This window comes from Biomphalaria glabrata, chromosome 16, assembly GCF_947242115.1.
Source record: "Biomphalaria glabrata chromosome 16, xgBioGlab47.1, whole genome shotgun sequence".
NCBI classification, from domain to species: domain Eukaryota; kingdom Metazoa; phylum Mollusca; class Gastropoda; family Planorbidae; genus Biomphalaria; species Biomphalaria glabrata.
The window spans coordinates 16196401-16212049 of NC_074726.1; the positions used below are offsets into that span (position 1 = coordinate 16196401).

General features: G+C 36.4%; 1 protein-coding gene across 1 annotated transcript in view; it reads left to right on the forward strand.

The window, feature by feature from the left end:
- Nucleotides 1-15416, forward strand: part of LOC106063357 (cytochrome P450 3A29-like) — a 37141-nt gene extending 21725 nt beyond the window's left edge. Inside the window, exons 8-14 of the mRNA XM_013221696.2 lie at nt 354-505; nt 866-972; nt 1830-2126; nt 2274-2362; nt 7726-7863; nt 9028-9214; nt 14775-15416. Coding sequence (XP_013077150.2) covers nt 354-505; nt 866-972; nt 1830-2126; nt 2274-2362; nt 7726-7863; nt 9028-9214; nt 14775-14888 — 1084 coding nt within the window. The 3' untranslated portion in view covers nt 14889-15416. The remainder of the gene's footprint in view (nt 1-353; nt 506-865; nt 973-1829; nt 2127-2273; nt 2363-7725; nt 7864-9027; nt 9215-14774) is intronic.
- Nucleotides 15417-15649: the final 233 nt, after the last annotated feature.

The following is a 15649-nucleotide window of genomic DNA, read 5'->3' on the forward strand; positions in this document are numbered from 1 at the left end:
ACCTTGTAGTTCTATTGTTTCGTTGTTTATCTCGTACAGAGCCAACCTTGTAGTTCTATTGTTTCGTTGTTTATCTCGTACAGAGCCAACCTTGTAGTTCTATTGTTTCGTTGTTTATCTCGTACAGAGCCAACCTTGTAGTTCTATTGTTTCGTTGTTTATCTCGTCCAGAGCCAACCTTGGAGGTTCTATTGTTTCGTTGTTTATCTCGTACAGAGCCAACCTTGTAGTTCTATTGTTTCGTTGTTTATCTCGTTGTTCTTTCCTGTCATCATTTCCATCATCAATTATTTGTTCCGTATTCCCCTCCACCTACAAATTGTACTGGCAAACTTATGATTTTTGAAACTCAGTCTGATAGAGAGATACTCATTGGATTGGTTTGCCCAAGCTGCACTAGGTTACCATAGTGATGCACTGACCAATGGAAACAGTATCCAATTACGCTTTATGCGAGCTTCCCATGAGTCCATGTCGCCTAGCAACGCTATTACAGGACTTGCAAGTGAGTCAAATATGAATCGAAATATGATATTGAGAGATTAAAAATACTCCACACAAAGCAATAATGAAATAAAGATAACTCGTTCAGATGATAAAGTTGTTACACTATCGAGTCAGTTTGCAGAATCTGACATTTTATTTTAAATAAAAGCTTTGTTTACATTACTTTGAAATAGATTTTTTAAAATGTTAAAATTGCATTTATAAGAAATCTTTATCATGTATGTGGTGAGTAGAGAACTGTGGTAGTCCAAAACAAAATGAAAGCAAACGTGTTTGGTCAATGGTACTTTTGTTTTGTTTCTCGCCAGACAATATTTCTGTCTAATGTTCCAAGAAAATCTTTTTTATTTCATCGCAGAACTGTTCCCTTCATTAACGCCACTTCTTAAACCACTGGACAAAACTCACAAGGAACTGTCCAGTTTACAGACCAGTGAAATTAAACATTTTCTCAGGACATTGATGGTAAGATTCTAGCCAATGACCATTCCATTCCTGTCCCGTTCATGCACGCGTATCTTGTGTTATACATTCTGATTCAAAGAGCACAAAATATACAAATCTTGAGAGCATTTAAAGATAACCAGACTCAGCTTTCTACATGGGACAATGTAAGACATACTAAGAAGAGATTGAAACAAAGCAACAACTGACCTCAAGTTTTCTCTTTGGCTCCTTTTTATACTCTTCAAAGAATATCTACAAACATATTGTTGTACATCTAAGGCAGGCACTCAACGTAAGGCAGGATATAATAATAGACGAGGTATTTATTTACAGTTACAATCAGGCATGGACTTCAGCTATCAAGTCCCAGAGTGTCTTATCTTAAGTGGCACCAGTCCTTTTCTATATAAATACCAGTACAGACCACCGACACACTTCCCAGTATCGCCCCAGGTCCTCAACACAGTTCATAGATAGCACAAAGGACGTTCTCTCGAGTCAAGACAGCTTAGACTCCCATAACTTGCTGATCACTGCAGCCGGATCTACAACAGTCCTTCTTCCTGTCTTATATCAACATGGCTTCTCCTACTTGTTCAATGGTGCCCCCATGCGCACCATCAGTGTGGCGCGGGAGCGGAGTTACAACAGTATAATTCTACTAAATGCGAAATATAAAGGGACCCATATTTATATTTGCTTAGGGCTTTTTCAGGTAGGTCTAAATCAGTTCCTGTGGAATAATCAATCTCTAGTAAATTTGTTTTTATTTTTAACTTCTATTTGTACCAAAGTGCATATACACTTAATGTACCAATGGATGAACTCAATTTGATCTGTAAAACTTGAAACAATGAAATACTTTTTTTTTTTAGACCAATTGGACCAAAAGACCAGGAGAACACTGCCAAAATATCCTCTATAACTTGCTGACCAGGAAGGTGGCTAAAGCAGATGCTGATGAGCCTACTGATACAGGTGACGGAGAAACGCCTCATGGTACTAGAAGTCGTTTGTGCGAGGATGAAGTCGTTGGAGAAGTTGCAGGTTTGATTGGGGGCGGAGTTGGACCCGTATCGGCGACCTTGACCTTTTGCATCTACAATATGGCTGTTTATGAGGAGGAACAGATGCGTTTACGAGAAGAACTGGAGTCAGTGACGCGTTGCAAGGTGAGTTTATAATTAGGAGTCATTAGTACTTTGTAAGCTTATGTATAGCAGTCAGTGAAGCAACAAATAAAATTAGGTTCTTTTATTTGTAATTATACATCTAGTTATGAAAATAGTGTTTTGATTTAACCAAAGACTTATTTTCAGGACAATGTGACCTTGGAAGAACTAGGGAGGCTGGACTACATGGAGAGATTTATTCTGGAAACACTTCGTCTGTTTCCTGTTGCTCCTGGGTAAGTGATGCCCTGTTGGGGACATTTCTGCATCGAAACACGGGGATGACTTTTTCAATAATCATGTGATGGTAGGACATAGATACAAGCACATAGTGATGACTTTTTCCTATATTCACGTGATAGTAGGACATAGATACAAGCACATAGTGATGACTTTTTCCTATATTCACGTGATAGTAGCGAACTATTCTTGATTGCACCACGATATATTTAATAGACATTTGTTCTACATTGTAAAATATATAATTACTAACATTGGACACAGTCTATGCCCGATAGTTTTTTCCCTCGGTATATATTGTTTTCTTTTTACCAGTAAACCCCTCCCTTTGTTCTCATCTACTGTCACCCCCTCCCTTTTTTTTTATTAGCACATTTGCATCTTTCTACTCTCACACACAGTTTTCTGGCAGCTTCCCCCCCCCTACCCCCCACCCCACCCCCGTTATTCGTTTCCAATGAAACGGCCCGGACTTTGTCGCTTTCCAGATATACATGTAAATTGTAACAATTTGTAACAATTGGTTCTTGAAAGATCTATATTGCTCCCTCTCCACAAATCTAATTTTAGCCATTGAATTCTAGTATCACTTTTCTCCCCCCCCCCCTTTTCCGCTTAAGGATATGTTTATTTTGGCACACAGTTTAGTAGCCGCGGTACAGATTGTCAACTGTCCATGCATCGAGCTCATGTTATTCTCATGAATCTTTCAAGAAGCATCTGTTCCAATATACCCAGGCAAACATAACGAGATGCTTGAGAATAACGTAATAATAAAACATCGCTTCTCCAAAAGAAAAAAAGTCCTTGTTACAATCTATGATTATGTTTCGGCTTCTCAAGTCAGTGTTGAAAACTTTGAGAGGCTTTATGCCTCTTAAATACTCTCCCCCAGAACAGCTCTATAAAAAACAAAGTTTAGATCTAAATTAATATGCCTCGTAGTTACTGTGAGAACTAGTTGGATTTTTGGATCTATAATACATGACCTTCTAGATCTAATCTTTTAGTATACATTACAGAGTTTCCTTTTAACAGAAGATAGTCCTAATAAAATAGAACTTCAGATTCTAAATATTTCTTGTCTAGATCTACAGAGTTAAAAAAAAAGAATAAATGTGTAGAACTAAAATTAGACCTATAAGCTGGAGCGAACAGAAAGTGGAAGTTTATTAGCCATTAAAAAAAAGGAAACGCGAATTTTGTCTTATGTCGTCTTTCCAAAACATATTGGGTCGAAACTGCGACTAAAGAATCGTAGATGGTCTCGCTGCGGTTTCGATCATGAAAATATATTACTTGTCCTAGACCAAAGGTAAGTGATAACAGGTGAAATATTCGTTGTTGTTTTGTTTTCGTCCACGGCAATTGAGACAATCAGTGATTAGTAAACTAATCAGGGTCCTTACGAATATGTAATAGATTAATAATCTTTATTTAAAAAAAAACAACGTATTAGTCACCAAAATTCTAGGTCTTCTATTACACTACTAGCTGAAACAGTAAACTTGCTGCAGGAAGGAAAATAAACAAAAACATAGATTGAGGAAGTAAGCTTTGATCAATGAAGCTACTATGCCATGAGGTGGTCGAGAAATGAATTGCTGTCTACAGTGTCGATAAAGTTGGACTGGCCAATTTAAAAAGTGACTTCACCGAACCAGGGTGACCATGTCATACAACATAGAACATTGGACTGTCTACTGCAAGGCTGAGACTGTAACCCGATATCTACACACCAGATTTTAATTGTTGTCTATCAATCAGAAACATCATTTTGCTGATAAACTATAGGAAGAAAAAACACACACTGAATGTTTAAAATAGGCGTGGATGTCGCCTATCGCTAATCATGACTGACTAGTTGATGCCTAGTTTAATCCTTAAGAAGTAGTTAAGTCAGAACTAATGCTAAAGAATAACAAAGCACCAGGACTAGACATGATATCAGCAGAAATGCTAAAATATGGGGGACAGTGCATTGTTAACAGAATGACTGATCTCTTAAATCTCTGTTGGCGAACTTCAAAAGTCCCAGAAGACTGGCAAAAGGGAGTGATTGTAAAGCTTCCAAAAAAGGGCAACTTGGCAGATTGCAACAACTGGAGGGGCATTACTCTCCTCTCTGTCCCAGGCAAAGTTTTCAGCACTGTTTTGTTGAGACGGCTTCAACAGTCTGTAGATGAAAGGCTCAGAGAAGAACAAGCAGGCTTCCGAAGAGGCAGATCATGTACAGAGCAGATTTTCGTTTTACGAAATATCATAGAACAAAGTCTTGAGTACCAACAACGGCTAATGATCAGTTTTGTGGACTTCAAAAAAGCGTTTGATAGTGTCCACCGAGAATCACTATGGAAAATAGTTAGAGAATACGGTATACCAGAAAAATTCGTCCAGATCCTACGACGCCTTTACAGTCAGTCTAGTTGCTGCATTAAAACAGAAGAGGGAACAACAGAGTTTTTTACAATCGAGACAGGTGTGAGACAGGGGTGCATCTTATCTCCCTTCCTTTTCCTCCTAGCCATCGACTACATAATGAGGAGAGCAATGAACCAGACTGCCTTTGGTATTCCATGGCATGAACAACTCCGATTGATGGACTTGGACTTTGCTGATGATGTTGCACTACTCGGGGCTACAAATAAATGCATTCAAGAAATGACGGAGAGCCTAGACAGAGAGGCACCCAAAATTGGCCTCCGCATAAACTTGGATAAGACTAAAATTATGCGAGTGGGATATAAGGCAAAGGGTGTCCCCATCAGACTTGGCGAGTCAAAGCTTGAAGAGCTGGACAAGTTCACGTACCTTGGCAGCATCATAACAAATGATGGAGATGCTTACCATGATGTAGCATGTCGAATAGGAAAGGCAGGGAGCATTTTCCAAAGGCTGCAGCCTATTTGGACTAGCCAAGCCATTGGACTCGAGACAAAAATACACCTTCTCAACACAATCGTCATTCCAACTGCTACATATGCATGTGAGACGTGGAAGTCATCTGTCAAAATTGAGAAAAGACTAAATGTGGCTCAACAGAGATGGCTGAGACGGATTTTGGGAGTCAGTTACACAGACCGGATCTCAAACAAGGAAATCCTATGCCGAACTGGGAGTCGAACACTTAGTGAGGTTGTGACTGAGCGTCGCATGAGGTTTGCGGGACATGTTCTACGTCAAAATGAATTACGCACACCAAGAGTTGCGATAACCTGGAAGCCAAAACGAGGAAAGCGCAAACAGGGACGTCCTCGTATTACCTGGCGACACACCTTCATGGAGGACCTCAGAACAGTGGACACCAGATGGGAGGAGGCTCCAGACATTGCCAGTGACAGATCATTATGGAGACAGCTTGCCGCCCAATGCGCCGAACGGCGCGGGAGGACCTAAGTCTAAGTAAGTAAGTAAGTAATGGCTCACACATTTCGTTGATATTGTTAAGATTTGTATGTTTTACGATGACATATAAATAATATGGAAATAAATGTCTTTATTCCGGTTCAAGTTTAAACTTATCCATATTATAAGCCATTTACCAAAAGCACGATTATGTTACACGCAGCCCGTGCAGGCACTAGTGCTCACACAGTACATGGAAGCTGGGAGGTGGGGGGAGTTCTAAAATGTTTGTGAGTGAGTGAGAAACCTCGTGCACTATAGACAAGTCCAGGTGTTATTGTGGAACAAAATGTCCAGCGATCTTTGGTGTTTGGAAACAAAAGGTGGTATAGGATTAGACTTGTCCGTCGTTGTCAAGCGCCATTTATAAACAGATCCAACGTCCCAGATGATTGAATCAAGCGCTATGTCACATTTTGGATGAATGATTTCATTCTAACAAAGTTTTCTTGTCTACATTTGGTTGTATTGCTACGCTGGTATCAGAAATACAGGTGAGAGAAATAGTCCCCTGAGGCTTCATTTGATACTAAAAGAGTGAAAGTCTAATTGAGATTCACTTTGATGTCAAAGATTTGAAAGAATGCAAACATAATCATTTTCGTATTTGTACTACAGCCAACTAATACCTAGGCACACACAAACTATTAAAAAAACAACAGGTTTGTCTTCATTTGACCAGACTTGATTGGAATACAAAATCAACAAGTGGAAGAGAACAAAGTACCCGTGTGTAATTACTGGAACTCTTCTGAGGAATGAGGAACAAAACTTCCCAGACGGTCTGACAAATTGACAATGACGTATTTTTTGGTCTATTCAGAAAGTCTATTTATAGCTGCAGACCACATTGTTTGGAAGTACGACTGGATCTGGAATAGTTCACTGCTGACAAACTTTGAATCTCGCTAGAAATGAGTGTTTCACATTCTGTTAGCACTTCAATGATTTTTTAACGACTTTTCAAGAAAAAAACTATTGAAAAGTTTAATAAAGGATTTAAATAATTGACGCCTCTGGGTGTTAAGGACAGCCCCACATTATCTAAATTTGAACTGGAAACAGGTTAATGATCTAGAGTTATTTCAGCAAAACCTTTTTTTTTTTTTGTAAGAATCTTGAATAATGTTACAATGTCTGAGTACTACTAAAAGTAATCTTAATATTTCAGATTTGTTCTAATAGTCCAGTACGTGCTTATTGTGAGAAATTCCAATTCCCGGAACACGGACCTCTGTAATAAACGTTTTTTTTTCAATATCAAAATAGATTTCAAAGCGAATTTTTTTCTTTAAAATAAATGACTTGGAAAACATGGACACTAAACAGAACAGATATTAAAGTGCAAACTACATACTAATGAGATATGAACGTCTAGTAACTCAATAATAAATTAAACAAAATTATGACCAAATTGTGTCTGCATACGTTTTGAAGAACACTTAAATGATTCAACCTATAAAAGGTCTATCCATGCCCAGACTATTCCATCGTGCACTATTTATGAGAATAGACTTTAGCTAATTTCTTTGAACTTGAGTCATGGTTTCATTCAAGATTTGTGCACCAAACCTTGATCTGTAGAGGATTGTTTCGTATAGATTCCCAACTAGTTCTTATGATTTGGAAAGATATATCCAGCACACGAATAAAATGTAACACTCCTGTGTGTCTGTTACTAAGTGTGTCAATTAGGTCAAGTGTATGTTTGTATACTCCAAAATGTATTGAATGTTTGTATGACCAGCTTAAGTGCAATTTCTATAGTTTCCCAGACACAAAAATAGAGTTTACTAGTCAGTTACGTTCTTAACCTACAGATTAGATGGCGATTCCGATCAGGTTTCAAAAGTTTTGAGATTCACTTCTTGTCATAAGTTTTATTATTTAACGAGCTATCATTTGCAGTCACAAGTGTCTGGAGACTCGATGATGTTTAGATTTAACTCCTCAGCGTGTCCAGAGAATGTCTAGAAGACTGCTCTATTCTTGGCGTCCAATTCAAGAAAGGAATGGTCGTTCGGGTGTTAGCATCAACCATGCACACCAGAGAGGATTTGTTTCCTGACCACAAGGATTTTAGACCACATAGGTATTTAAACAGACAGATATTTAAACACACAAGTATTTAAACAAGTATCTAAACAGACAGTTATTTTAAGTGACAAATATGTAAACAGAAAAATATTTAAACAGGCAGGTATTTAAACAGGTATTTCAATAAACACTTATTTCAACAAACAGGTGTTTCAACAGACAGGTATTTAAAGCCCAAAAGGACATTTTTTAAAGAATAAAACATTCAGACCAAATATCATTTCAATAAGCGAACCAAATAAATTGTAAATAGATTTTTGTTCATTATGAAATTCCAATGTACCTCTATTATTTGTTTTGATACTATTAGCTAAGCAAATTTGATAGTAATATGGATAACTGCCTGGTCCTCTGAACTCTCAATGGTTCCGGGTTCGAACCCTGACCGTTGTCGTTTTGAGGAATTAGTTGTCTAGTTTTAATGTTTAAATTGAGTATTATGTATTGAATAATACCAGCTACCCCAAACTCCACTCGATCATTGTATAATCCAATGTTAATTGTATCAACTCAGTTAATGGTATATCACACTTAAGTTCAGCTCTATGGAGTCTTGTTCCTCCCTAATACAACTATTGTGTGAATCGTCATAGCAATGTCTTTTATTGAGAAAGCTTATCTCAACTCTGTCTGTCTGATGCAAATATTGAACATATTATTTGCCCCACATCAATTCTCGGATCAAGTTGAAACTTTACACAATTATTTATTGTAACTTATTAGGTATGAATCATTAACAAGGTTACAAAGACAGTTTGTGTGGAAACACAAACTCAAAATCGGCCCCCAAAGTGGTCCACCCAGGCAGGTTTCAGTATTTTCAGAAAGAACATCAAAATGAAATCCTATGAATTCCTAAAAAACAACAACAAATAGTCAATTAATCATTGGTAATTTATTGTTTTGTTTGCTATCGAACAAGAGAAATCAATTCGAACATTATTGAGAGATACATTTGTAAATATTTTGTTTGCTATCGAACAAGAGAAATCAATTCGAACATTATTGAGAGATACATTTGTAAATGTTTTGTTTGCTATCGAACAAGAGAAATCAATTCGAACATATCTGATAGATACATTTGTAAATGTTCCTCCCCTTAGATAAGCTTTGTGGTGTCTGTTTTAAGTATTTTTATATTTGGTTGATTTCTCTTCAGGTTTATACCAGGAGCGTCGTCAAACAGAGACAAGGCGTACGGTGGTACTTCTCATCCTAGAGGCTACCTCCCCTTTGGTTTAGGACCACGCATGTGTGTAGGACAGAGGCTCGCCATGGTCAGTTTGAAACTTGCCCTGGCCAGACTCCTGCAGGAATATGATGTTACTATCAGTCATAGGACACAGGTAAGAAATGAGCCCTAGCAAAGTCAACAAAGTGTTTTGCCCAACAGCTACACAAGGAAGACATAGTTCATTGGAGACACTCACATTTTCTTGTTCCTTTTACTCCCTAGCGTCCCCATTCCTTATCAATAGTTGACGTCACAACTTTGCTGTCTGTCTCATCTCCGTGCTTCTTTCTGCAACCACCCTCTCTACTTCCTTTCTTCTACACGTCATACTCTCTACTTCCTTTCTTCTACACGTCATACTCTCTACTTCCTTTCTTCTACCCGTCTTACTCTCTATTTCCTTTCTTCTACCCGTCTTACTCTCTATTTCCTTTCTTCTACCCGTCTTACTCTCTACTTCCTTTCTTCTACCCGTCATACTCTCTATTTCCTTTCTTCTACCCGTCATACTCTCTATTTCCTTTCTTCTACACGTCATACTCTCTATTTCCTTTCTTCTACCCGTCATACTCTCTATTTCCTTTCTTTTACCCGTCTTACTCTCTATTTCCTTTCTTTTACCCGTCATACTCTCTATTTCCTTTCTTCTACCCGTCTTACTCTCTATTTCCTTTCTTCTACCCGTCATACTCTCTATTTCCTTTCTTCTAGCCGTCTTACTCTCTATTTCCTGTCTTCTACCCGTCATACTCTCTATTTCCTTTCTTCTACCCGTCATACTCTCTATTTCCTTTCTTCTAGCCGTCTTACTCTCTATTTCCTGTCTTCTACCCGTCATACTCTCTATTTCCTTTCTTCTACCCGTCATACTCTCTATTTCCTTTCTTCTATCCGTCATACTCTCTATTTCCTTTCTTCTACCCGTCATATTCTCTATTTCCTTTCTTCTACCCGTCATACTCTCTATTTCCTTTCTTCTAGCCGTCTTACTCTCTATTTCCTGTCTTCTACCCGTCATACTCTCTATTTCCTGTCTTCTACCCGTCATACTCTCTATTTCCTTTCTTCTACCCGTCATACTCTCTATTTCCTTTCTTCTACCCGTCATACTCTCTATTTCCTTTCTTCTACCCGTCTTACTCTTTATTTCCTTTCTTCTACCCGTCATACTCTCTATTTCCTTTCTTCTACCCGTCATACTCTCTATTTCCTTTCTTCTACCCGTCATACTCTCTATTTCCTTTCTTCTACCCGTCATACTCTCTATTTCCTTTCTTCTACCCGTCATATTCTCTATTCTTTCTGTTTCTCATTTCTTCTTGCACTCCTAAACCTCCGCCCCCCCCCCCACTCTTGTCTCTGTATCCAGAATTATTTCTGTGTCCTCAATCCTTCCTGTGTCCACAATCGTCTCTCTTTCTCCACAGTCTATCCTGCTTGTGTCCAATCTGTATTTTGGTCCCTAACTGTTTGTTCCTCATTGTCATTTAGTCCTCACCTTTTCCCACAGTCACAGTCCTATCTTCCAAGTCCTCCTGCTCAAGTGTAGCCTAATTTAAACACTAAATCTTAAACCTTGAAATAACATTCTAGATATAACAGTTTAGTAGTAACGGCTTAACAGCTTGGGAGTAACAGCCTCGACATAACAGCTTAGAAGTAACACCTTGGAAGTAACAGCTTAGACGTAACAACTTAACAGCTTGGAAGTAACAGCTTAGATGTAACAGCTTAGAAGTAATAGCTTAGACATAACAGCCTAGAAGTAACAGCTTAGACTAACAGCTTAGAAGTAACAGCTTAGACGTAACAGTTTAGATTTAACAGCTTAGAAGTAACAGCTTAGACGTAACAGTTTAGATTTAACAGCTTAGACTAACAGCTTAGAAGTAACAGCTTAGACGTAACAGTTTAGATTTAACAGCTTAGAAGTAACAGCTTAGACATAACAGTTTAGATTTAACAGCTTAGAAGTAACAGCTTAGACGTAACAACTTAGAAGTAACAGCTTAGACGTAACAGCTTAGACGTAACAACTTAGAAGTAACAGCTTAGAAGTAACAGCTTAGACGTAACAACTTAGAAGTAACAGCTTAGACGTAACAGCTTAGACGTAACAACTTAGAAGTAACAGCTTAGACGTAACAGCTTAGACGTAACTGCTTAACCCAGTCAATAAAATGTTATTCTTCTATTAAGTCTGTTGTCATTGAAAGTCATTTTCCTAAGTAATCAATAACGCTGGGCATAACAATTTACGACCTCAGGTTATTGATAGAAACTAATTATACTTATTCAGTAAAACATTGGCCGCAAATAAATGACTTGAAGCTCAGCCATTGATTCTCACTCGTCAGAGAAGTGCTTGACATCTTTGAATCAAGTGAATAAAACTGTTCAAGAGTCTTCTTCTAGGTCTAGTTCTATTATTAGAATATTATAATAGATTTAAACATTTAATTAACCAGGATTTTTTCTTCGGGGTTGGGGGGGGGGGGGAGAATGGGACAGGTAAAAATGTCCCTTTTCAAAATCTAACATTCATAAGTTATTAAGAGTAAAGTCATCGCTCTATAAGCTGTTTAAAAGAGGTCACTGTCTTTAGAAGATTACTTTTGTTTTCTTCTTACTTTTTACTCTACCTCTATTCAATGTGTAACTTCTTGGAAACTTCAAAAAACTTGGTTGGTTAGACAATGATCACTAAAACAATCTAACGATTTCCATACAAAATTAACAGTTGATCTATGTTACCTAGAAAAGAATTAGAATCTCGTTGGTTACACTGGGGAAAACTCTGGTTGGACTGGTAAAAAAAAAAAATAATTAAATTTGGCTTGAGAATCTTTAACTTAAACGGACTTAAAAGTCTTCGGGTATTTTATTAATGAATAATATCCAGGAACATTTTGCAAACCGTCTTCTAAGTCTAGATCTAAAGGGCTATATCATTGTAGATGTAGATTAAAACATTCGCTTGTCCAGAATTACGCTATGAGGTTTGTGCAAAAGTTCCGTCTGTCACACTCAGATCTGGAAAGCAAGAAGAAAAATGAAAAATATTATTTCACCATGCGATACGGCTTTAAAGGTTAGGTGCTTTTGGTTTTCTAAAAGCAAACCGTTTAATTTATAAAATTAATTATGCAAGCGAGTTTTTCATAAAAAAAACACCAATTCTAAAACAACACATAAATGTAAGGGAGATAATGTTACAATATGTTAACAAAGAAATACAATTTTATTGTGTATTTTCAGTATCACAAAGTCAAATATAATATATTTATAAAATGTACAAGAACTGTTCACAACAAATATAAATATTAGTTATAGGTGTTTTTTCTGGTCAACTAGCTGCTAAAATTAAAAGAAAACATTTATTTTCGTTTATAAATGCTAAGAATGCACTTTGTATGTAAATATCACGCACATTTTTTAAAATGGATTTTTTGTTGCAGCGACTTTCATGCAGCAGCGTGACAAGCAGCAGCACGACATAGTACTAATCAGTTCCTTCAAATTTTTTTAAATAATCAGATTTTTTTTTCTTAGTGCCCCTATCAGAATAAAAGACGCCTTTTTTGTGCTTTGTCTGTCGGTCGGTCTGTCCGTCACGTTTAGATAACTCTAAAAGCTATTGAAAATCTGATTTAACCTTTAATGTTCCTCCCGTAACATCTCAACAGTTTTAAGTATATATCATATATTGTTCCGATGTTTATGTGCAAAACAACTCAATGCCAACAAATGTTTGTTTGTTCTTCTAACTTATATCACATTTAATTTCCTTACTTAAACGTTGCAAAAACACATGTTGTCCGTTTTTTTTTAATGTAAATAGCTTATAAATCAAAATCTCTATACTGACTTATATTTCATTAACTATAAAGTTGTTCCGGATATTGTTTTATTAAAAATAAATTATGTAAACTGATTGTTTGAAATCGCATAATTGACTAATATTACACTTATATTCTTTGACAATACGTCACTATAGTTTAATTATGGATATCAAATTGTTCCGTATTTTCATCTTTTATGTCAACTGACTTAATTTTTTCAAAAATATCGATAATAGGTTGTTCAGGATTTTAAAATAAGAAAGTAATTTACTAGAAACAATTCTTTAAAATCACTTTTTAGACTTATTTTACATTTAATTTTCTTGCTGAAACATAACAACAGTTTTTTAATCGATAAAGAATGTTTCGGATTTTGTTTTGAAAAAGAAATCGACCTACATTACTTAAATTTTCTTACAAATCGTCGCCAAAGTTTCCGAATTTCATATGAAAAATCTACTAACGCCAAAAAAACTGTTTGAAATCCCTCTTCTAATTAATAAAGCAAATAATCTTCTCATTTACGAAAATAGGTTGTTCCGGATTTTTTATGAAAAATATTTTAACTCTATTTATGTAAAATCTCACTTCTCTCTTACAGTACATTAAATTTAAACTAGATCTAGATTTTTTACGGTATATCTAGAATTTTTAAAACTAGATCTATATTTATATTCTAATTAAATCATTGTGGATTCTAGATCTAGAATTTCTAGGTCTAGTTTAGAATGATATGGACTAGATCAACATATAGAATTTCAATTTCTAGAGTTCAAAAGTAGATTTTGATTTCCGAACGTCTAGATCAATATTGCAATGCTATAATATACTAAAACTAATCTACTATTTTTTAAATTTAATGTAGCATTCAGTCTATTGATAGATTATCTAGGCTTTTAAAAAAAAAAAATCAAATAACATGTAAATTATTACAAATGTATATTTTAGATCTAGATCTAGTAGATATAGATCTTAAGAGTCTTAAATCAGAAGTTTAGTTTAGGTAGATCTACATCCTCTATCTGGTTCCAGTTCAATGAAAATGCCAATAGCTCTTTTGTTAACTGTGCTGAGACATCGTGGTAGGCCTTCAAGCAGGATTTCTATTCTTTCTTCTTTTTTTTTTTTCAATTACAAATCAATGCTGAAAGATCATCTAAATCGCTCGTCTGACATATTGTACATATCCGGTAGATGCCATGCCGTAATGTGTAATATATCTCTTTATCATAATAGGCTATTAGTTTGTAGCCAGTTTGTTAATAAGTTAAGAGCAATGCCTGGTCGTGCGGTTAGCGTGCTGGACTGATGATCTCGACGATCCCGGGTTCATACCCTGCTCGCTGCTATCCCCCGTCGTCCAGTGGGAGGTTTGGACAAGGAAGTTAATTATCTTTAACTTTGAAAGAACATCCGAAAAATGTAAAACAGAAAAAAAAAAGGTTTTACAACGGCAAATGAATCTTTGAAACATTATTATTTTTGACACTTGAATATTCCTTGCGAATAGATGGATCCGACGGGGGCCGCCTCTGAGTTTGTGTGATAACACAAACTCTCTTAGTAATCTTGTTTATCTTATTTTTTATGGTTTAACTCAAACATGTCAGCGGATTGTATATATTTATCTGATTCTAAAGCCGGAGGAAAGAGTGGGTCATTATTATGAAAACTTTCCAGGGATAACTCTTTATCAGTGAAAAGCTTATCTACAAACAAAACAAATCCAGAAAAGCAATTTCTTTCTTCTCCTTGACCTGTCACTGCCATACACAACAGACTGTACATGAGCCATTGCTATTGGATCAAAGCCTCTACCTCTCTCCTCAGATACCCGTACAAGTTGAACTTCGACCTTTCATCGTGGCCAAGAATGGAGTCCATATCAAACTACTGACTCGACGAAAGAGTAGCTCCCCCTGTCGTTCTAGAGCAACACATTGAGGTCCATGTATGAACAAATCATGTAGATCTAATCATTTGTAGCCATCAACCATCGCTCAATATATGAACTGAACATTTAGCAAATAATTCAGAGATTCTCACATTTTTTTTTATTTCATATACACATACGAGCTATCTGGCTTATGCTTCACTCTCTTATCTTTCAACATCTCTCTTGTCTTTTCACCTTTTCTCTTATATCTTTATACGTCTCTTTCTTATCGATAAATTTCTCTCTCTCTCCCTGTCTCTCTCCCTCTCTCTCTATCTCTCTCCCTCTCTCCCTCTGTCTCTCTCCCTCTGTCTCTCTCCCTCTCTCTCTGTCTCTCCCTCTCTCTGTCTGTCTCTCTCCCTCTCTCTCTCCCTCTCTCTCTCCCGATTAACCTTCATTTATCTTTAAACAAAAAATGTTTGTCAATCTATTACGTCTCTTGGTAATTAAGAATTAAAATTCCTCAGAATTTTGTTATATTTTAAGAAATGTTAAGAAATAATTAAAAAAAAAACAACGAAAGACCATCACAGAATCATCTGTTGGACATGCGAAAAAGATTTTTCCCTTTTTGAAAAAAAATTCAGACCAAAATTTTAAAAATCCTTTTTTTTAATCAAATAAAACATTGACTTCTAGGCAACAGAACAACACAAATTAAAAACTATTTGTCACATCAACTGATTTTCTTTTCTATCAGCAATCATTGCAATGGAAACAACAAGTGTATGTACGACATGTTTTGTTACTTAAATAATATGGCCTCCTT